Here is a 24,989-nt window from a genome sequence, read left to right on the forward strand (position 1 = left end):
TTAATCGAAGTTATTAATTTATCGAACATTATTTACTATAATACAAAATTAGCAATAAATACAAATTTAACCAACCAATTAAATATTTATGGTAATGAAAAATGAAGTAATAATAATTGATTAGTGAAGTATGGGAGTCAGGTGGGTTTCACATGAACAACCACATGCTGGGGAACATAGAGAACATGCATTATTTTTGAAATTAAAATTTGACTTTCTGAAAATATATTTTTTAAAATGAAGAAAACAGAAAATAAATAAGATAAAAATAAAAGCAACCCATAGGGAGATGTCTGTATTAATGGAGAAAGAGAAAAAAAATGGGCTCCACTTTTTATTTATTTTAGAATTTTTTCTTTACTCATTTTTATATGTTATCTTCTTCTTCTAATAATAATTTTGTCTTATTTACAATATAATTATATGTAGATCCTATGATGTAGGAGAAATTAATATTTTTCTTAATAATTTACATATGATTTGGTGTGAAATTGAGAAAATCAAATGAAGATTATATTACTCTTTCTTAATGAAAAAGTTACATAGGTTGCTATTTATACAAAACAAAACAAACACTCAACTAAGTAATCTTTACTTAAATAATTGATAGTTGAGTTAAATTAATGACTATTTTAATATAATTTAATAGGTGAATTATAGTAATATTTTATAATAAAATTATTTTTAAATAGAAAATGAAAAAGAAAACATATAAATATTTGAATTAAAAAACAAATTTAATCTATTCAAATTAAAATGGTGTTTGATAGAACTGAAAATATAAGTATTTAAGTGTTGAATATTATAAAAAGTAACGTACAACGAAAAATGATCGTGGTTTGCAAACATATATATATGGCTTAAAAATTTACAAATAGAGTTTTGAGACATTTTAATTACACTGTTAAGTTCTTATGATAATAAAAAACATTTTTATCTTTAAAAATTTATATTTACATATTGATAAAACACAAACCTCAAAAGTCGAATTGCACCCATATAAAATGAACTTAAACATCAATTTACTTCATAATCTTTCAAATTAGTAAAAAAAACGTAAAATGTTCATCATATGATTTATTGTTTTAATTTAGAGAGCTATGTGTTGGGAGAGAATTGTGTTTTGTCGATATGTAAATATAATTTTTGTAAGGTAAAAATGTTATTAGTCGTAATCAGAACTTAACAATGTAATTTAAAATATTTGTTTTGTAAAAAAAATATACCACACACCTCTATTTTGCAAACTTTTAAATTGCAAACTAACTTTTGCAAATTGGGCATTTTTAAAAATGCATTTTTTTATTACTTTTCCATATTACAAATTATGAAAGTATTAATTAATATAAAAGTTTGATATATATTAAAATTACGAATTGAATTTAAAAAATATTAGTTAATGATACTCAACTTAAAATTTTAAGTTAAATTTGTTGACTCGTCGAAATTAATAATTTTTGGATTCAACTGAAATTTTTAAGTAATATTGTCAAACAAGTTCAAAACTAATAAGCATTTAATGCATAAATTTGAGTTATCAAAGTACTTTTAGGAACAAGTTATAAATTCATCTCTATGGTTATTAAGAAAGAGCGAAAATACTGCAATTTTAAGCCAAATGTTTATCGAATGGTGCAATTTCAAACCTTATCAATGGAAGAAAAGTTTTTTTTTTCAGTAATGGATGACCAAAACGGTGGAGGTTACAGGATAACGAGAGTATGAAATTGCACACAAAAAAGAAAAAAAAACTCATTTTTTTAGTACCGTTTGAAGTTTAACCGCCTGATAAACGTTAAGATTAAAATTAGGATTAATTACAAATAACTACCCTGTGGTTTAGCCGATTTGCAAACCTTTATATGTGGTATTTTTTTTGCAAACGCAACCCTGTGGTTTGTAAAATTTTGCATTTGAGTTCACTTTGTCAGAATTTGATCGATAACGACTTCGAAATGAAAATTTTCAAGAGTTAAATTATATTTTAAGCAACTTTAATTCTTGAAAACTTTTAAATATGATACCAAACAAGTTTAATTCTTGAAAATTTTCATTTTGAGGTCGTTATCGGCCAAATTTGGCAAAGAAAAAAAAACATGTAAAATTTTGCAAGCATGGTAGTTATTTGTAATTAACCCTTAAAATTACACTATTTTATACGTAGAGACTAAACTTGCTTTTTCTCAATAACTATATAATTAAATTATGTACCTTATTGATTTTGATATTTTATGAGTTGAATTGGGTTTTTTTTTTTTTTTGAAATCAGTTGAATTGGTTTTTATTAACTAGTTTATAGGTTACTTCATTTTATAATGAGTATGAGTTGGATTTAACCTAAAAGTTAATACTTATTTGTTTAATGTATAAACCCTAATTCAACTCTATTTTAATAAATTGTGAATCTCGAAAGGTAGCTTCTAAAGTTTATATTTATTTATTTATTTATCTATTTATTTATTTATTTATGCCAGAATGTCAATAATTTGCACCCAGGTTACATATCTGAGATTTAGTTCTTTGTATAAATAGCATGGCAGGTTACTTAGAAAATTGCACAATTCGTACAGTTTCTCAAAAGTATAATACAACCAGAGCAAACATGGCCGTTTTGAAACCAACAACAGAGTACGGATTTAGGCTCCACGTATCGTCTGGAGCGAAACCTTTGCTGCACTTGCCTAACACGATTCGGTATATATATATAAGCTTTTCTTTTCTGCTTTCATATGATTTATAGCTATGTAGTTTCCATTAGGGAAGAATAGACGACATGTTTAGGTTCGAGTATAAGTTCAGGGTGTCAAACCGTAAATCATGATAAATTTAAGTGTGTAATATTATGTTTTATTAGAGGAAATTGTACAGAAAATTATTTATCATAAATAACTTATCGTTAGGGCAAACCGGGGCGTTTATTAGAGGAAATTATACAGAGTTATTTATCATAAATCTAAATTTCTATTTTTTTTTTTTTTGCCTGTTAGGTCTCTATAAATCCATTTTTTTTTTTGGTATGTTAGGCCTCTCTAAATCCAAATTTCTAATTTGTTTTTTGCCTTGTTAGGCCTCTTTAAATCCAAATTATTAATTTTTTTGGCCTGGTAGGCCCTCTGAAATCAAAAATTTTAATTTTTTTACTTGTTCAGCTCTCTCTAAATCCAAATTTTTTTTTACATGTTAGGACTATTAAACGAAATCTAGCTTAATTTTGAGAAATTGTACATTAATAATTAAAAGTTGGTTCTTGACCATTCAAATTATAACACATATATACAAAAATTTTGAGCAAGTTCGATTTAGTAATTTTTTTTTACGAATGCACGTGTAAAATCGGCCCCCAACCGAATAATCGTGTATTCGCCACTAAGGGAAAACCTTAATTTTGATATATTAAAGATTAACTTACCAATATTGATTAAATAATAAATATTATCATCATTTACGACTTTTCTTACACACCTTGCATTTGAATGTGTTGAATTGCATTATAAAATTGGGGTTATCAGAATTCAAACTCTCCACAATTTAAGAAACTCTAATAAGAAATAAATTTAAATAAAAGGTTTTTTTTTTTTTTTTTGATAGAAAGTAAAAGTTTAAATTGATGGTGATAGTTAATAAAATTATAAGTATTTTTTTATTAATATTGTTTAGAGTGACAAATTTACACTTTTTATGACAGGTTACCTAATAAATTGCATTCTTTCCCTTCTCAAAAGTTGAATAAATCAAGAGCTAAAATGGCAGATGTTGAGACACCAACAAAATCAGAGGAAGACCTTTTGCCTAGTGTTTGGGGAGAAACCTTTGCTTCACTTGCCCCACCTGATTCGGTAATATTTATTTTTTTCAATTAATTATAGCTATGTGTACAATTAATCATTGGGTTATTTAAAAAAAAAAAAAATCTCATGATTTCGTTAATTTGCAAATGGATGTGTGTGTGTGTGTTTTTAGAGGTTCTCGTTCATTTGCAAATCAATGACTGTTAGGTTGAAATTGCAATTTGATCGTTGATGACATTAAAATATATAAAATTTCAAGAATTGATGATATTCTAAAAAATTTTATTTCTTGAACTTTTTAGTTTTGAAGTTATTTATGTGTTGTTTGGTTAGGAGAAAAAAAACAAAAAAAATGATGAATTTGCAAAATCTAAAACTTGTTTCCAAAACAAATTGGAGTTTTCTATTCTGAAGCCATCAATAATCAAATTGGGAATGGTGGTCTAAAAATCACTGGTTTGCAAATTGACGAAAATTACAGTACCTTTTTTAATATAAAAAACCACAGATACATATCTGCAAGTTAGTGAATTAGGAGGTTTTTTAAAAGGTTTTTTAAAATTAACTTTTAATTTTATAGTTATTGAGAAATAATAAATTTAAATTCTATCTACCTATAAAATTAGAGGAAATTACATCAAAATTCAAGTTTCAACTTTATTTTACATTTAAGTAATTTCTATATTTGTGTATTATCAATCTATACTTTTATTTTTTTTTAATTTTGTCAAATTCAGTTATCTTTTTTAGTATTAAAAAAACCATAATTTTGAAATTAAAAAACTGAAGTACGGATAAAAAAACTGACAAATTTGACATAATAAAAATTTATTTTTTTTTGGAGTATGAGTAATTGTAAATATGTATTTATTCATGATTTCTACGTAATTCACCCATAAAATTAGGTAATATTAGTACTTATATTTTTTTGGATGGCAGACTATAAAATAATAAATTTAACAAAAGCATATTTATAGATACATGAATTTAAATATGTTCTCACTCAATAACCATAAATTTAAATTTAAATTTAAACTTTCAATTACTTTATCAATAAGCGTTTGTGTTCGAAAATATCTGTTATAGTATCTCTTACATATATATGATAATTTCACAGGAATTGGAATCACAATCCAAAGAGGTGGACGCATTAAAAGTAAAAGTGAAGAATATGTTACTTGAGTGCTCTACAAAAGAGTTGCCGGAAAATATTAAATTCATAAATTTATTATGTCGTCTTGGTGTATCGTATCATTTTGAGGATGAAATCGATGAACAACTCCGTCGTATTTTCAATATGCTTCCTAAACTCTTGGAAGATAATGACTATGAACTTTCTACTTTTGCAAATTTGTTTCGAGTTTTAAGACAATATGGATACAAAATGACATGTGGTAAGTACTTTTCATCAAAACACACGCTTATATATATACTCAGTACATTTTGACTTAATTATGAATGTACAAACTCAGATGTGTTTGAAAAGTTCAAAGGCGGAGATGGAGAATTCAAGGAGGACATCGCTAATGATGTCGAAGGTCTCCTTTGTTTGTATGAAGCATGTTTTCTGGCGGTTCCTGATGAAGATATATTGGATGAAGCCATTGCTTTTACGAGAAAACATCTGGAGAATTTAGTAGAAAATTCAAGCCCTCATCTTCAGAACCATATAAGGAATACTTTGATGAACCCATCCCACCGCACCACCGAAAGACTTAATGCTTTTCATTATATATCATTTTATAGGGAAGAAGAATCTGCAGATGAAACTCTTCTTAAATTCGCCAAGATGGATTACAATGCACTACAATTACTCTATAAAAAAGAGTTAGCTATACTCTCGAAGTAAGTAATTCTTATTGAGAGATTTTTCTATATGCCTGACCTACCACTTTATGATATGCGTAGTAGTACTTTGATGTCATGTTACATTTAAACAAAAAATAATAACACTTTGTATATAATTAATTATATACTTTTTAGTTAATTGTTTATAAAATACTATATTCTAAATTATAAATCCTAGATCTTAAAATATATGAAGTGACATCAAATTAGTTGTCTCACGCATGGATGACATGGTGCATTAGACGTATAGCAAAATTTCTCATTATCGAATATTTTTCTTTCAGCCTTTGGTCAAGTCTAAGAGTATACAAGGTTAAAAATAATTATGTATCTTAATGTTTTAGGTGGTGGAAAGATTCAAATGTCGTGGAAAACCTTCCATATGCAAGAGATAGACTTATAGAAGCATACATGTGGTCACTTGGAGCTGTTTTTGAGCCACAATACAGTATTTCTCGAATGTTTTTATCCAAATATGTGGCAGTGGCAACACCATTGGATGATTTTTATGATACGTACGGTACCGTTGATGAAATCAAACTTCTCACAGCACAACTTCAAAGGTAATATAGCTATAGAGATTAATAGAGTAGCAAGGAGGTGAAAGTGAGCTTTGTGCCTAGTTTTTTAGACTAAGTTTACCACTCTTTCACGATACACTTTTATCTCTACTTCACACATGATAAAGTCGTTAGAGGAAAAATTTTACAATACACTTTTATCTCTATCTCACACATGATAGAGTCGTTAGAGGAAAAGAGTTAAAATATTCTTGGAGTATGATACTCCTTGAAGATATATGGGTAATGATGTGAGACATAATAATAAAAGTTTAACCTTTTTTGGTCAAATGGTTTCCCGATATAAGGTTGAAGGTTCAAATCTTGATAACTCCATTTGTTAATGAAGTTTCAACAGATGGTAAGATATGTTTATGTTGGACACACATTGTAAGTGGCATTCAAGTGTGGGAACTGCGAGAGATAAAAAAAAGTTTCTCTCAGATCTGACTATAAGTTTAAAGTTTGGTCAAATGATTCTTTATCAACTACTAAAAACTTTTAGGGTATAACAAAACAATATATATATTTCTTTTTTACAACAAAGGGAATACACATTGTAGGAGTATTAGAAAAATATCTCCGATAAAAGGTGTCATATTTCGATGAAAATAAAATTCAATAGTAAGAAGTTCCCTATTCAAAGTACAAAGTACTAATTAAGATTGACTTTAGCAATAAGCATCTCATTGTGCTTAAGCTAGATATCTCGAGTTCAATGTCCTAGTATAGGAAATAGGATTTTTTTTTTTTAAAAGATTGGGAATGGGGGAGGATTGTCAGACATCCCAGCAATGCTGGCACCCCTGAAAACCACCCCGAGAAGTCATCTAAAAAAATGCTTGAATAACTTCCAACCGATTAATCACACTTATTGACCAAAAAAGGATTAATTTTAACATCTTCATAAGTAAATGGGTTATTTTTCCTATTCAATTTTGAGTTTACTTTTTTTTTCCAAGTAAAAACAATCGATTTATAATTTACACGTTTTTATTTGTGGAAATCCAGGTTCGTTATGGACGATGGTGATGAACTACCAGAATATATAAAATCGCTTTGCGGCCTTGTCTTTGAATTAGCAGAGAAGCATCACGCTCAAGGATGCTCTTGTAAAGCCACTTTTGCCAAAGAAATGGTATATATACACACTATGAATATACTATGAATTATCGATTATATATAGGTTAATCGCATATATGATATTCTTTTCATCGAATATGTAACAAAATCATCATAACACGTTAATTTTTAATAAAAAAGCATGCAATTGTTTGACCTGAATTCAACAAACTTCTTATCCGGAGACGCAACATACGTTAAAAAAGTGTGTACTTATCACTCATGTTGTATCTCCGGCCAAAATATTTACAGAATTCGGGTCAAAAGAAAAATAGAAGAGAAAAATATAAACTATGAAAGTTTCTCGTCAAGAATTAAAGTGTTGCGACAATTATATTTCATTTCGGATAGTTGAAAAATCATGGATGCAATTAACATACGTAATCCTAAGTTTATATTCATGGTTTTTATTTAAAACAAAAGAATTGGACTTATTTCTCCTTATCAACCCAATATAAATGATGAATTATATATATGGTACCTCAATTTAGGTATTATTTTCTTTATAGCCCTTTATCTTCAAAACAATACATAAAAGTTCATGATTTTTCTTTGCCCTTCACTATTGTAAAAATTTCTTATAAAAGTTAACAACATCAAAATTGCTTATTACGATCTTAAAACGAAAACAAATTAGAACTATATTTTTCATGAAATCTTCGTTTTTGATTTTTGAAATCTCCATTTACGAGTATTCTCTTTCCTTGTCAAATAACACGAAAATAACTTCAAAACTAAAATAATTCAAAAATTAAAGTTCTGTAACATATTATTTTCATCAACTCTATAATAATTTATTTATAAGTTATATATTATTAATATATTGGTATATTATCACAGCTAAAAGAGTTGTCGATAGGGCTCCATAATGAGGCAATGTGGCGAAAAGAACAGAAAGCACCTTCCTTCGATGAGTATTTGAGAAATGGTAAAGTGACATGCGGTTATGAGGCTTTTACATCCGCATTCCTTCTTGGAGCAGAAAATATGGGTATGGATGAAGTGTTGTGGGTACGAAATGATTCGGAAATGATTGTTGGTGCCAAATTGCATGCTCGTTTCCTAAACGACGTTAGTGGAGTACGGAAGGTAGGTTTCATCAATTAATTAATTTGATCAACTTTCTTTAATTAATTTTGTGAATGGTTAGAAATAATAATTCCTCATAGATGTCGTCCTAGGATTATTAATTTGTTTTTTATATGATGTTTTATATTATCAATTCATGTTTGATAATTTAACTCAAATATTTCCTTATTTATGGTAATAGAGAGAGTTAGTATTAATGGAAATTATTCTAATAATGCATAATATTTAAGAAAAAATGAATTTTTGCATACAAAATAAAGTTTTACGAGAGAAGTATAAAAAGTAAATTAGTAATTTTAATAGTCTAATCAATATTTTATTTGTTTTAGTGAAAAATCTTAAATGACTTCTATTAGAATTCCGAAGTAATAAATAAAAAACTATTTTTGGTTATTACCTAACGGTTTAAGCTTTCGGCTCAAGTGATCGAAGTTTCAAATCTTGAAATCCATTTGTTCATGGAATTACAACACATAGTAATTAAGATAAGTTTGTGTTCTACACGTTTAGAATCCATAAGATATTTGTGTAAGAGAATATTTCAGCGATAATAATAAAAAGTTATTCTTGGATCTTACTCATCAACTTAAACTTTTTAGTCAATTAGTTCCCTGATATGAATAAATGACAATATTCTTTTGTTCATGCATGTTTGAATAGTGTGCTTTGATAAAAAAATTTAATTTTGTTTAATTAAGATTAAATCTATATTTGAAGGGTGAATCAAGAGGAGAGTTTCCGAAAGCTGTTGATTGTTATATGATACAATATGGAATGTCGGAAGATGAGGCCGTTGAAGCCATTGTAAAATTTCTTGAAAATAAATGGAAGTTAATGAATGAAGGTTTGCTACAGCCAACTATGGTGTCGAGAAGTTTGCTCAAGTACACTTTCAACTATACTCGTAGCAGTATTTTTCTCTACCAAGGGACTGATTTATTTACTTATGGAAATGACATGATGCCAATGGTCAATGCATTGGTCATTAATCCAATTCCAATGTAATATAAACTTTTTTTTCTTTGGTTAAGTTTGTATGGGGAAGTTCTAAAAAATAATTGGCGTCTAAGTAGCACTTTATTGTAGTAGTAAGATATACTGGTCTTGGATCACTGTATAATTTTAAGAAAATTTTATTTTCTAGCAATTACATGATTGGTCTAGTTGTAATCCTTATTATGGAGCATCAATCATTTCTATGACATTTGTATTCGTGAGTTTGTATTATTTTTTTCAATAAGTGCAATATTCTAAGAGCCATTTGACATTGTTAAGACCAACAGAACATATAGTGAGAAAAAGTGTTGTGGAGAAAAATGCTATGAGAAAAAACCTGATAAATGTTTGTTAATATATGTAATAAAAGTTTTAAAAAGTTATGAAATAAAAAATAATATTATATATTTGGTTATATTGAAAGATATGGCTTTTTTTTATCCAATATAATACCACATCTCTGATAAGTTATGAAAATTATTTTATCCAAAAACTTCAAATTGTAGATTCTCTTGAATACAATTTAACTAGGTTTTAATAAAAAGAATTTTACATTTATCAAAAACTGCTTTTAGTTTTCATTTATTTTGAACAAGCCCCCTAACTTTTTCTTTTTAATTAGTGTATATATATTATGGAAAGTATGAAGAAATGGTTAAACAATGTATTAATTCATCTTAAAAAGAAGTCTCACGCAGCATTGAAAAGAAAGATGAAGAAAATAGGAAAAATAAAATCAGGAAATAGTTAGAAAATTGGTCTTTCTATGCGGAGCTGATACCTTCAAGAAGAAGTAGTTAAGGCTCTGTTCTTTATCGTTGAAAAAAACTGAACTGAATTTAATTGAACTGAACTGCACTGAATTGAACTGAACTGAACTGAACTGAATGCTACTGAATACTGAACTGAATTGAACTGCACTGAACTGAATTTAACTGAATGCTACTGAACTTAACTGAATGCTACTGAACTTAACCGAACTTAATCGAACTTAACAATAATGATGCTATTAGACTTTAAAATAATTTTAATGATAATATTGGACATTAATAAACTTATAATAATAATAATAATGGTTCTAATAAATTTAATAATATCAATAATAAATAAATATATTATTAAAGATAAAACTAAATTGAATATCAAATAAAAGCTCGGGTTGATAAAATCTTGGCTCGATAAAAGTCTATGAAATTAAATAAAAATGAGTCTAATTTAAATTAAAAATATAAATTACATACAAACACAAATTTATATATAATATAAAGCCTATGAAATTAAATACAAATTTTCATATGAATATAAACTCTTAACTTTTTATTCTAATTAAGGGTTAAAGTGCAAAAATAACGTTTTGGGCCAGGAGTAATTTTACCCCTAACGTCTAAAATGGTGCAATTTTATCCCTAACATTGATAAATTCGGTAAATTTTAGAAACAATTCATAATATGGATGCAATTCCTAATTTTTAAATATGGATGCATACTTTAGTTTTAATTTTTTTATTAAACGATATATACTTTAATAAACTATCATTTCTTGACTTTTATTTAATTTATAGATAATGATAAAGTATAAATAATAATAATAATATATAATAATAATAAATCATGATAAATTATAGATAACCTGGACAGCATTTTCTAGCTTAAATAGCTAAATAATAATAATAATTATAATATAATAAATAATGATAAATTACTGAATGCTGAAACTGAATGCTGAAAGTGGATGTTGAAACTGAATGCTGAAACTGAACTAAACTGAACTGAATTGAACTGAACTGAACTGATTGTTACTGAAATTAAGTGATAAAGAACAAGGCCTAAGTCAACATTGTTTTGACGAATTTTAACAATAAAATGAATTTAATTATTTACTGTTAGATTTAATTTTATTAAATATAAGTTTGGAGATGTTTTGAATGTCCATTAAACTCTAATAAGTTTAGATGTAATTGTAAATAATCAAATAGGAAAAAACCCTAAACCAAATGCTACGAAGAATATAGTATCCTGACATATATTATGTAGAATTTTTTTTTCCACTAAAATATATCCAATTACTTACTAAAATATAGGGTTAAGGTGTAAAAATATCCCTAACATTTTGGGTCATGAGCAATTTTATCCCTAACATTTAAAATAGTGCAATTTTACCCCTAATGTTGAAAGCCAAGAGCAATTTTACCCTTAACGTTGATAAATTGGGTCAATTTGAGAAATAATTCATCAAACTGTCTTCTCGGTCATGAATCTTATCATCTACACTTCACACATGCGTTATTTTATGAGTAACAAATCACAAACATATGTTGGGATGTGAAAAAAATAAGAAAAAAATATTAAAATATACTGTCTTTTATACGAATTAGACAAAAAAAAATTCAAAAAATTCACCGAATTTATAAATATTAATCTCCAATTTTATTATTAAATTACAAAAAACATTATATCCTTTTTTAGAACAAATTGATATGCAATTTGTGCAAAATAAAGAAAAAAATGACTGTATTTTATAATAGTGTCTAAAATTGACCAAATTTATCAACGTTAGGAGTAAAATTGCTCATGCCTTCCAACATTAGGGGTAAAATTACACTATTTTAGACGTTAGGGGTAAAATTGCTCCTGACACAAAATGTTAGGAGTATTTTTGCACATTAATCCTAAAATATATCCAATTACTTACGGTGTTGCAGAATATAATATTACAATTTATTTTGGGAAAAACTAGGAACATGAACAAAGAGAAGAGAAGTTAGGGGTGCACGTGGTCGGTTAACCAGTCTATTAAGGTTAATTCGGTCGGTTAACCATTTTATCGGTTTTTTGAAAACACTAACTATACACTAGTCCAGCAAATTCAATTAACCATTAATCGGTTAACCAATTATTTCGGTCGGTTAATCTTTTATTTCGGTTTCTAACCATTAGTAAATAAAATAATAATAATAATAATAAAACTTCTAAATTTTATTGTCAGTGGCACAACGGGTCAATGGCGAGTTGAAGAGATTAACGACAGAGAGGGAGATGGGCGTGCGTTATGTGTGTGTGGACTATGGATTGGATACTGCATTTTTCCCTTATAGAAACTCTTTAAGGCATTAAATTACTATGTTTTTTGGACTAGAATTCTTATCATCCGAGCTTTACCAACTATGCCCTATCCATTTATATTAATTTCACTAATTATCTACTTTATGACAAATTTGATAGTACACGACATTTGGGATGAAATATTCCATCGTTGAGTCTTAATCACCAAAAATAATTAGTGTTTCTTATTAAATTTTTTCTATTTAAGTGGGATAGTGTATAATTATATGTATAAATATAAATATAAATAAATATATTAAATTAAATTCGACCGGTTTCGGTTAACCGCGGTGTTTAGAATATGAAAACCGTAACCGTAACCATTAACCACTATTTTTAAAATTAAAAACAGTACACTAAAAACAGTACACTAGTCTATCGGTTTCGGTTAACCTTATTTTCGGTTTGGTTTTTCGATTTTTCGGTTTACGTATTTTTGTGTGCACCTCTAGTATTTGTTAATACAGAGAATTTTATGTTGGTCCCGTGTAATTAGTTCCAAGGGGGGGTTAGGAACTAATATTACTTTTTCGCTTAATTATGCTGACTTAATATGATTCTTTAAATTACTTCACTCAGTTTTGGTCAGCAAGGCCGAGCAAGTTGTAAGCCAGCTTTAGTCAGAGGCTGACTAGAACCGTTTTACTTGTGAGTTGGGAATTGACACTTAAGGTCAGCTTCCAACTCAGCACTCTGATTACTCAATGTCAGCTTATACAATTTATATCTTGAGTAATTTAAGCAAGCAACACATACATATATATATTGAGAGAAAGAGTTAGAAATTACTCAGCAGACTTATCCTGGTTCGGCCTCACCGCCTACGTCCAGTCCCCAGAATCCTTCCGGGCTTTTTCAATCCAATACTGAGCTCTTTAAAGGTAGAGCACAAACTGTTTACAAGCAGTTGAGTATGCAAGAGTACCTTCCTCTATTCGTCTACTCAACCCTACTGAATGCTATAACCGAACACTCAGATTTTCTCTACCGCTGAGTACTAAAACCGAGTACTCAGCACCACTCTCTCAATCTTTATAATTGATATAAATTTGTTCTTTCTAGATGAAGAACACTTTAAGTGAATACAAATTCAATCTAGACTTTTACACATAAATAGGATTTGGGTGTAAGTATATGTTTTTTCTTGTTTGTATGTGCTTGTATGTATGCTTTTCTCTTTTTGTACTTCGGCAAAGGATCCAAGAGATGAACTTGTCCTTTTATAGTGAAATCTGATGGCTTAATCAATTGAATTCGGAACTATCTGTTGAATCCAAACGGTCTTCTTGCATCATTCACTGGTCAGCATACAGATTTTGCAGGCCAATCCTGTCGTCTGAAATTAGTAGGCGTCAGGCTTGTCTTCTTCCTCCAGATTCGTCTTCTAGTGCCAGTTTCGTCTTTTAGCCAGATGCCAGTTGACCCATGCATCTCGAAACTGTCTCCGTGCGTAATTCCAAAGCTTCTGTATTGGTGCAGACAGTTGTCGGATCTTGTCTTTTAGCAAACGGATCATTCGCGCTGTCCTGACAGACACTCAGCTTGACTTTATTGACGTTGCCTTTGTTCATAATCTCTTATCGGAGACTGAGTAACATTCCACTCAGCGTCTTCTGGCAGCTTCGTCTTCAAGCATTTGTTCTGAGGAAGACTTATCTTCTATTGTGCTGAGTTATACCTGTACTCAGCTTGTGCTGTGTCTCATGCTGATTTCGTTCTGTCTTACTTTTTATTTCTGATCTCATTTATAATTATGCTCAACATTGAACAAACACATTAGTACAATTAAATCAAAGCACATAAATTTAATTGTCTTAATCATGGATTAACTTAAATAATTTTGTCAAATCAAAATCACGTGGAAAGGTGTTTCAACAAACTCCCCCATTTTGATGTTGGCAAAAATATTTAATTGTGGAACTCAGCATTGAGATTCCCCATGATTGAAATTCCTTTTATACTTCTGAAGTTACTCCCCCGTAAGGGTTGCATCTTATTGACTTAAATTAACTCTAAACCTTCTAAGATTTAATCGAGTGAAGTTAAGTCATGCCTTTACTGACTTAGTTCAATTCTAGACCTTCCAAGATCTAATTCAGATGAGCCTAGGTCATCTTTCAGAAGAGTTTAATGCTTGGAACACATAGTTGTTACTCAGAATTGCACATTGGTATCAAAGTTATCATATAGGTACAGAGTTATGTGTGCTGAGTATATTTTACTTGTTTGTTCCTTATGTTCACAAGATTTTAATTTGTTGTTCAATGAGTGTGACAGATCAGCATATGAGCACAATAGGTAAGCATCGCATATGTAAGGTCGGTTTTGAATAAAAGATGCATATATATATGGATGGTCAGCTTTAACAAAATAGAACACGCCAGATAAAGTTACAAGTCAAGAACTAGGACTAGCTAATCTATTTCTTCATGTTGACTTGGGCTAGGTTAGCTTGTCCTTTGCCTTTGGCGGTTCTTTGTTGCTGACCCTGATTGCCCGGAATAGCCGAGGTTGAGCCAGGCTTCAGCTGAGTTCCAGAACTAGATGTCTCCCCCGTTTTGCCAGCAGCATGAGATGAAGGAGGAGTAAATGTCCCTTAAAGAACAGCACGAGTCAGTTTCGATGAGTACATTTGGAGTTGACTCGTACTTTCCCGAAGACCGTTGAAGACTTTCATGCCATCAGACATAGTGGAAGCGGGGATCTTAATGTTGGCACTGAGCATACTTAAGAGATACTCTTGAGATTTCCTGATCCAAGTTATAGATTCTGTCAGCTTGGCATATGATTGATGATACATTCACTACTAGAAAATACCTGTTTACTGACGGAAAATTCCGTCAGCAAACACCTAAATTCCGTCAGTAAATAGGTTTACTGACGGAACTCTGACGGGTTGAAATCCGTGGATAAAAGCCACGTCAAAGATTTGTCTTGACGGAATACTTTTACGGTCTTCTGACGGAATTACCGTCAGTAAGACAGACGTTTCCATTGACATATCATTTCCGTCAAACTTGTTTGACGTTTCCACTGACATTTCAAACTGTTATATGTTGCTGACGGAAATTTCCGTCAGTAATGTGGATAAAAATTGAAAAAAAAAACAAATTATAATAATAATAAAATAAATAGATAATTATAATTTGGATTGAAGGAAGCTACTATCAAAATATAAATCCAAAAATTATAAGAAATGTAAATGTATATTACTATTTTTTTAATCAAGTGTCACATGTTATCTAAATTGCAAAATGATAATTAATTGAACACAACTAACAAATCAACAAGTAAAAATTATCATATTAATACCTAAAGAACAATGGGTCAAAGTGTATTAGCAAATTAAAGATGACTATAGGTCATGCATGTTCTGTTGCTCATTAATAAGCATCAGTTGTATGAAACATATTAATTGATAGGAATGCATGAAACTGAGCAAAACTGACTCATCATAAGACTACTAAGACTCTGTGTCCAAGGAATAATGCATTTCTGTCAATTCACCCCAATTCTCACACTCCATGACCACTAACAACATCACAAGAAGATTCACGAGAACTTTTGCTTACGTTGCCTACATCGTCAAAGCTTGAGCCATTACATTAGAAAGATTCATTGTAGCGCTAGGAAAGCAACATAGTCATCCCCTAAAATAACATATTTATCAAGAAAGAGAACATGAATGAGCAATAAGATGTGTAATCAAGAAAAGTTATAGAATGTAAGCTGACATAAAAACTTAATAGTGGGAGTCACTCTTGCTAAATGCAAAAAGCTAGTGACTTGCGGGTCATATATGCCACCAGTAGAATATAGAGCATAAAAGGGAACAGAAGTACTAGACTAATTCTGACACTAAGTTAACCATATATGCATCCCAATTTGAATCATTCTAATGGGGTTCTTTATAAAAGCAAGATGAATTTTATAAAATTAGCAATCAGATCAGATTAGACACCCATACCTTAATATATTGTAAACAAGTATGCACAACACATGGCCATAAACCACATATAAATCGTGTTACACTACATGAGAAGTGGCTTCAAACAATTATCCACAACAAATAGCCATAAACCACATATAAATCAGTATATTAGAGACAACCATCATTTGACAGCAAGACATCATCTACTACTACTCTTAGAAGAATTAGAATAAAAATCACGGAAAAACGACCACCCTTCAAATTATTTAAAAACATGTTAGAGCTCATATTAACATAAAGGAATCAACATTACAAAAAAAAAAATGCTAATTGACAAAAGTTGTCATGTCGAATAACTTACAAGGAGGTGAAAAATGTGCATGAAAATGTGAAATTGACCTAGATAAATATGTTATAAAAACAAATCATAGTGACTATATTAGTTCTATACATTTCTATGCACTACATGGTTGAAAAAATCGAATGTAAACCTTATGCTAACCAATTCTAGATCTCATTAGAATGAATCCCTCAATACATTTTATCAATCAATTCAAGGAATTAAAAAAACACATAAATAATCAAACTAGTTCACAAAAACATATAGAAATTCAGAAACATAAAAAATCAAATAGCCAAAATATTGTAATCAATACATACCAGGAAAATAGAATACTTTTTCAACCTTTTACTAAAAATTATGCCTATAGAAAATAAATATCAATGAAATTTAGGGAAAATAATTACTATTTATAAGTAATTAGAATATTTCATAGCAAAAAATAAAGTAAATTACCATTTGTATGAGCGAATACAGATGCCTTTTTTATGTATCCAAGGTAAGTTTGAGAGTAAGGCCGCTTTCACAATGAATACAGCCTTGTAACTTTTGCCTTGGATGCATATATTACTCTGTTTGCTCAAAGAGGTGGTGGACATGACAAATTATTTCCAGCAGTCGTAGTTCATGAGAGTATATCTAAATGTAAACTTCATTTTTTTAGTTTACATAACAAATCCATAACCTAAAAAAGTTAATATAAGCTAACATTAATAATTAAAACTATGATTAAATTAATAGACTTTAGTTTTACCTGTTTCTACCTGGATCCATTGTCGTCACATTCTTCAAAGAGCTACACAAAAATAAGGAAATTTAGAACAATAAAATCATAAATCTAAATAAATAAAAATTACAAACTCCAAACCAATAATTAATATCTATAACAAATTATCAAAGCAGAATAAGTTGTCTTCAAATTCAAAAAAATAAAAAGATGAAAATCGAAGCAACCTAAAAATGTAAAAACTTTAGAAAAAAATCTTTATACATCTAGATCTAAAAAAATATAGACTTTTTCGTAATAAAAAGGAAAAAATAATATCAATTTTTTTTTTGTATATATAAATCAGATCTATAAAAAATAAATAACAGAAATTAAAAATAAAGAAAAACCATACTTCAACCAAAGTAGACTGTTGACGAACGGGAGCTCCGACCGATGGCAGCAAGCTCAGATGGCGGAACAGAGGGCGATGTAGCAGCGAACATCATACGACGGAGCAACGAACAGCAGGAGTTGAGGAGGCGTATCGAAAGGCAGCAACGAATTTGGAAGGGCAGGAAGCGGCGTAGCTCGGATGGTGAGCGGCGATTGCTGTGTCTTTATATTTTTTTTTATCTCAAATGGGTTTGAAGGGATAAAAGAACAGGAGAAGAAAGATAAGGCGGTGTGGGAAATGGGATGTGCGTAACCCTAAAATCTGGAAATAGGAATTTATACCCTGTATTTTTGTGATTCCCATTTAGCCCTTGCATTCTTCAATCTAATCCTTATTATTTAAATTTGATTCAATTAAACCCCTCCACCCTTCAATTCATCCTCTGTATTTTCAAATCAGTACCTACTTATTTAAATTCTTTTAATTTCATCACTCCACATTCCAAATTAATCCCTGAATGTTGGACTGGGCATTTTTTTTATTAATTTAAACCAAGTTTCAACCCAACCATTTAATTACCTAATTCTAGCTAGCAATTAATTTAGGTTTAATTTCCAATTCTCTTTCATCCTATTTAATTTCATTATGTCGATTAGTATAAAATAATTATTTGCAAATATAAAAAACTTTTTAGTATAAAAAATTTATATGCAAATATAAATGTTTTTATTTATATTTCATTAATTTATTTTGTAAACAGTATTCTTATTTAATATTTTATACAAATAAATGTACCGAAGGCCTATCTATGCTAGAGTAAGAGAGAAAGTAATTGACGGAATTGTTCCGTCAGTAAATGAGTCAATACATGTTGACGGAATTATTTTCCGTCAAGAAATACGTCAATCATGTTGGCGGGAAAATTCCCGCCAACAATTTTGACGGAAATAGAAATTCCGTCAACAATTACGTCAATAATGTTTGATGGTTTCGTTCTGAAGGAAATCCCGTCATAATTTACTGACGGAAATACTTCCGTCAGCTAATTCCGTCAGTAAACAGATTTTTTCTAGTAGTGATTTTGAGCAACGCAGCATCATAGAACTGACGTTGAGCATTGGTATGCCGAACTTGCGCAAATATGGACTGAGTGTACTTCAAAATCTCATTTGTCTTTACCTAGTCAGTGTCCATTTCCTCTTTGCTCAAGTTGAGTAGGCGAATGGCTTCACCAATTTGTTCTATGGAGCACTGAGAGGAGGAGGAGATTAGTTCACGAGCCTCGGTCAGCTCAGTGGTCAGCTGGGTGAATTGTTGATTGACCTCAGCAGAGGTTGCATATGTTGAGTTCGCAGCTGACAAGGTATTAAGTTGGCCCTGGATGGAGTTCATATGATTTACCATCGTCAGCTGGAGTTCATCCAGCTTCACTATTGATTCTTGCTTGGGCTGTTGAGAAGCAAAAGATGTCATGACACTCATTAAGTCCTTGAGACCCTTGATTTCAGTTAGAAGTTGAGTGACAGAGGAGATTTGTGTTGGCTCAACATGAGCAGACCTAGCAGCATCGGCATGTGTTTGATGAATATCCTGAAGGAGGGCTTGAGCTGAGTCAATGATTCTTCTTCCAGACTCAGTAGCATGCAAGTAAGCATAAGATTCATCAGTTTGTGGTTCAGAGGCCGGAATTGGAATATCACCGGATGGAGGAGGAGTTTGATGCTGTCTAGAAGCAGATGTGCCAGCGTGGTCAACAGCTGGACTTTGATTCAGGTCAGCAGCAGGAACTGACTGGTTATCATTTTGTGTTGAAAGAGTAGGAAGAGGTGGATCAGCAGAGATATTGACCTGCTCAGCGTCAGTCTGAAGTTGAGTGGAATGTGAAGGTTGAGGTAATTCAGAGCTGACTTGAGCAGGAGTTTCCTTTGCTAGCTCGTAGTCTTGAGCAGCATGGACTTCGAGCACTTGCTCGGTAGAAATTGGACCTTGAGGAGCTTGGAGATTGGCTTGTTCCTCAGCTTGAGAAATAGAGGCTTGCTTTTCCTTGAGTTGGTCTGGAGTTGGTTCAACTACATTTGTGAAAAACTGGAACTGAAGGCCGGTCAGGTCAGTGATTGGTTCTCTGAGCGGGGAATCATCCAACAGATCGACGAGATTTGATTTTTGAGCTTTGCGTTTGAAACGCTTGTCCGAGCTGACCTTTGTGGTTGGAGGTGAGGGATCAGCAGCAATTGAGTCAAGAGACTTAGAAGAGGAGTTTAGTCCTAGGTCAGCATTGAGATCTTGCACAACTCTGTCCTTTGCTGTTGTCTCAGCTTGATTCTCAGTTTTCTCAGCAACAACTGTCACACTTGGATCAGCAAAACCTGTCTTATCAGCTTGAAACTGACCTCCAATATCACCTTGTTCTTCCTCTTGGTCAGTAGGAGTCTTCTCTAGATCAATGTCTTGACTCCGTACGAAGTGGGAGTCAGGAGTAACCACGAAGTCAAGTGGGTTGGCTTCGATTAGTGTCAACCCAGAATTTTTCTTCTTCTTTTTCAAAGGTTGCTCAGGGGTTTCCTCACTTTCTTCCTCAGGCTCAACTTGCCTTTTCAGTTTCTCCGCTGACTTAGGTTCACCTTGTGCTTGCTCAGCAGCAGCTTTCTTCACACTGGAGATTATCCGAATCTTTTTCGGAGCTGTGTTAATATCTCTTGCGGATTGGTCAGCTTTCCGCTTCTTGTCTTGCCTAGTGTGGTCAGTGGGTTTTACCAACACTTTCTTCCCTTTCTTGGTTGGCACATCCTGTGCTTCTTCAACCATATTATCCCCTTCTTCATCAACCCCTTTTCCTTTCTTAGGCTTGATGGGTTGATCATATGCTAAGCCGAATAGCAGTGCCGCTGTGATTTCCATTCCCCAAACTTCTATTTCTCCGACTGTGCTCACCTGGTGGTCCTGAAGAATTTTTGTGATGAGGGAGCCCATCCTGAGTTTCCCGGTACTTCGTTGGAATGCGCCGGCAAGGAAGACAGGCATGTTGAGTGGTTGGTAGGTCATCATGTGCCAGATGAAGCACTGCTCAAAGTTTGAGGCCGATGAGGAGAAGTTGACCTTTGGGAATAGGAAGTTGGTCAGGATGTAATGAGCCATTTTCTGAGACTGACCCATACACGTGCTGGCTATTTCTCCTTTGTGGTTCTTCGGCTTACAGAACTCAACAGGATAGCCAATTTTAGAGTGGTCGTTCGTGGTCCTGAATTCTGTACCTTTGGCTGGCAGCTTTAGCAGAGTTGCTAGATAGGATGGAGTGATCGTGATGTCCTTGTCTTTGACCCTGGTCACTAAGTGGTCAACATTGTCCTCGTCAACTCTGAGGTTTGTGTAAAATTCCCTTACCAACTGTGGATAGGTGTTACCGGGGAGAGAGAAGAGTTTAGACCAGCCGTTTTTGTAGATCCATTCACAGAAAGGTTTCTCAGCCTCTACGAATCCTTTAGAGAACCAACGACATCGGAGTACCTCACACCCTTTTACGCTGTTGTATACAGGGAGGAATACCTTCTCCTTAGGTTGCTTCTTCTTTTTCTGTTTCTTTGACGGAGTTGCTTGGTCAGCTTGAGGGTTTTTGCCGGAGGTGCTGACCTTAGATTGGTCATGCTGACCATGTCCTTGAGACTCAGTTGAAGTCTCTTCATAGTCCTGCTGAGCAGGGGAAGGAGGATTTTCATCGGAGCGATTTTCGTCATAATCGGCACCGGAGATGTTCTGAGAATCGTCAGACATGATTTTTGAGAGATTTTGAGAGGATTTGGGATCTAAGAGAAAGGGAAAGATTGAATGCCAAAGATTTCAAGTGTAAAGAGAGTCCAGTGGGAAATCGTCCACTATTTATAGGAATGCCGAGTTGATCTGATACGTCGGAATGGCGGTTTGACCTCGAGATGATCAATCGACAGTTATCCCTGGCATTTATGACACAATCGGCGCATGTGTTTTCTAATTATTGCGCTTACGTCATCCTAGGTGGCTACTTAATGCGCGTGCTAGCATTAATTGTGCAAGTGGGTTTACTCAGCTTCTTAGTATACTAAACGTTTGAGGTTTTGAGTGCACAGTGTTACGTAGAAGGGAGTAGTTGTATGCTTAGTAACTCAGCTTATGATAATCACGCAGTGTGTATGTTTACTTGGCATAAGGTGATTTTATATCATTCATTTTAAGCATAGAATATTATTGAAGAGGATTAGACATACCGATAGCTTCCCTTAGTATGTTAAATTGCTCACGTGCCAAGGGCTTCGCAAAGATATCCGCAAGCTATTAATCTGTTGGAACATAGGTCAGCTTGATCTCACCCTTGAGTACATGATCTCTGATGAAGTGATGCCTTATGCTGACATGCTTCATCTTGCTATGTTGGATTGGATTTTTGGATAAGTCAATGGCACTCTTGTTGTCACATTTGACTTCGATTGTTTCTCTTTGTACTCCATAATCCTCCAGCTGCTGCTTTATCCATAGGACTTATACCACACAGCTTCCAGCAGCAATGTACTCAGCTTCAGTTGTAGACAGGGCCACTGATGATTGCTTCTTGCTGAACCAAGATACTAGACAGCTTCCTAGGAAGTAACATCCTCCTGAAGTACTCTTACGCTCTAGCTTATCTTGTCGATAGTCAGCGTCAGTGTATCTAATGAGTGTAAAGTCATTTGAGTTTGGATACCATAAACCTGCATTAACTGAGCTCTGCAAATATCTAAAAATTCTTTTTACAGCAATATAGTGAGATTCTCTGGGGTCAGCTTGATATCTTGCGCAATAACATACTGAGTACTGAATGTCAGGTCTACTAGCGGTTAGATAAAGTAGAGAGCCAATCATACCTCAATATAACTTGCTGTCTACTGACTTACCTTTCTTGTCAGCGCAAAGGACAGTGTCAGTACCCATTAGGGTAGATATGGGCTTACATTCTTCCATATCGAATTTCTTTAACATTTCTTTGGCATACTTAGACTGACTAATGAAGATGCCGTTCTTCCTTTGCTTAATTTGAAGTCCAAGGAAGAAGTTGAGTTCGCCCATCATAGACATCCTGAACTCAGTTTGCATCTGTTTACTAAATTCTTTGCACATAGATTCATTAGTAGCACCAAAGATAATATCATCTACGTATATTTGTGCCAGCATGATATCTTTACCATTTTTCTTAATGAATAAGGTCGTGTCAGCTTTACCTCTGACATAGTTCCTGGTCAACAGGAAACTAGTCAACTCTCGTACCATGCACGTGGTGCTTGCTTCAGGTCGTACAGGGCCTTCTTGAGTTTATAAACGTGATTTGGAAATTTTGGATCTTCAAACCCAGGAGGCTGACTAACATATACCTCTTCGTTTATAAATCCATTAAGAAATGCACTTTTGACGTCCATTTGAAATAGTTTGAAGTTCATGAAACTAGCATATGCACACAATATTCGTATAGCCTCTAACCTAGCAACGGGAGCAAAGGTTTCACCGTAGTCAATGCCTTCTTGCTGACTATAGCCTTGAGCTACAAGTCGGGCTTTGTTCCTGACTACATTACCTTGCTCATCTAGCTTATTTCTAAAGACCCACTTAGTTCCTATGGTCTTTTGATTCCTAGGTTTTGGTACTAAATCCCATACCTCATTTCTCTTGAATTGATCAAGTTCTTCTTGCATAGCGTTGATCCAGAATTCGTCGTGCTCAGCTTCAGTGAAGTTTTTTGGTTCATGGACTGAGACGAACGCAACATTGCTAAGATATCTCCTGAGTTGATTTCTTATCATCAGGTTGTTCTCAGCAGCATCAAGAATGGACTTCTCCGAGTGTCCTCTTGGAATTTTGATTTCTTTGGGTAATGTTGAGTTGTCAGGAGCGAGTGTTTCAACAATCATCTCTGCAGCTTTAGATTGGTCAATAAAGGTAATTTCAGGTTCGTGTTTACCTTTGGTCAGCCCGTGCGGTAATGACTCAGCGGCTCCATTTTGGTCAGCGGAAGCTGAGCATAGGTCATCTTCGGCAAACTGACTTGACTTTCCTGCAGGGTCAGTTTCATCGAACTCGATATGGACAGACTCTTCTACGACTTGAGTTCGTTTATTAAACACCCTATATGTTTTACTGTTAGTTGAGTACCCTAGAAAGATCGCTTCGTCAGCTTTAGAATCAAATTTGGCAAGGTTGTCTTTCGTATTGAGTATAAAACATTTACAACCAAAGGCACGAAAATATCCAATGTTGGGTTTTCGTCCTTTCCAAAGTTCATAGGGGGTTTTCTTAAGTATAGGTCTAACTAAGGCCCTATTGAGTATATAGCATGCTGTGTTGACAACTTCACCGTAGAAATACTTTGGAAGCCTATTCTCACTCAGCATTGTCCTAGCTATTTCAACTAATGTTCTGTTTTTCATTTCAACTACCCCATTTTGTTGAGGAGTCCTAGGAGCAGAAAAATTGTGGTCAATGCCGCTGACTTCACAGAATTCATCAAATTGTTGATTTTTGAATTTTCCGCCATTATCACTTCGAATGTGAGCTAATTTTAAATCTTTGTCATTTTCAAGTTTTCTGATCAGTGTTGAAAACATCTCAAAAGCTTCATCCTTGCTACTCAGCAAGATGACCCAAGTGTACCGAGAGAAATCGTCTACAATACCAAGGAAAATCTCTTACCGCCCAAGGTGAGTGGCTGGACAGGTCCGAAAAGATCCAAGTGTAGTAATTCCAATGGACGCTTGGTTGAGACAATATTTTTACTTTGAAAAGACTTTTTGGTTTGTTTACCTTGCTGACAAGCATTGCATAATTGATCTTTCTCAAATTTAAGTTTGGGCAAACCCTCAACTAATTGCTTTCTTGCTAATTTGGCAAGGAGGTCCATGCTTACATGACCAAGTCTCCTATGCCATAGCCAGGAATTGTCTTCCTTTGACACTAAGCATATGTTTTTCAAAAACTTCTTTTCTAGACTCAACATGTAGACATTTTCAACACGAGGGGCAGTTAAAATTAATTCATTTGTTTTTCACTCGAGTACCCGACACTCAGTGGCATCAAACACAACCTTTCTACCGCTGTCACACAGCTGAGCCACGC

At 32.6% G+C, this 24,989-nt stretch overlaps 1 protein-coding gene and 1 long non-coding RNA gene across 2 annotated transcripts; one reads left to right on the top strand and one right to left on the bottom strand.

Annotated features, from left to right (window-relative positions):
• The first annotated feature begins 4,946 nt into the window (after positions 1-4,946).
• Positions 4,947-9,493, top strand: LOC136201974 (terpene synthase 5-like). The gene is made up of 6 exons (XM_065992374.1): positions 4,947-5,182; positions 5,261-5,633; positions 5,981-6,199; positions 7,208-7,334; positions 8,159-8,407; positions 9,125-9,493. The coding sequence occupies exons 1-6, from the start codon at positions 4,960-4,962 to the stop codon at positions 9,410-9,412; spliced, it is 1,479 nt and encodes a 492-aa protein (XP_065848446.1). The 5' UTR covers positions 4,947-4,959; the 3' UTR covers positions 9,413-9,493.
• Positions 9,494-14,815: 5,322 nt separating this feature from the next.
• On the bottom strand, positions 14,816-18,182 carry LOC136202195 (uncharacterized). The gene is made up of 3 exons (XR_010674350.1): positions 17,898-18,182; positions 17,531-17,572; positions 14,816-15,255 (listed from the first exon to the last, which is right to left on the bottom strand). It is a non-coding gene; the product is annotated as an uncharacterized lncRNA (long non-coding RNA).
• Between the last annotated feature and the right edge of the window lie 6,807 nt (positions 18,183-24,989).

The sequence above is a fragment of the Euphorbia lathyris genome, chromosome 8 (genome assembly GCF_963576675.1).
Source record: "Euphorbia lathyris chromosome 8, ddEupLath1.1, whole genome shotgun sequence".
NCBI lineage: Eukaryota > Viridiplantae > Streptophyta > Magnoliopsida > Malpighiales > Euphorbiaceae > Euphorbia > Euphorbia lathyris.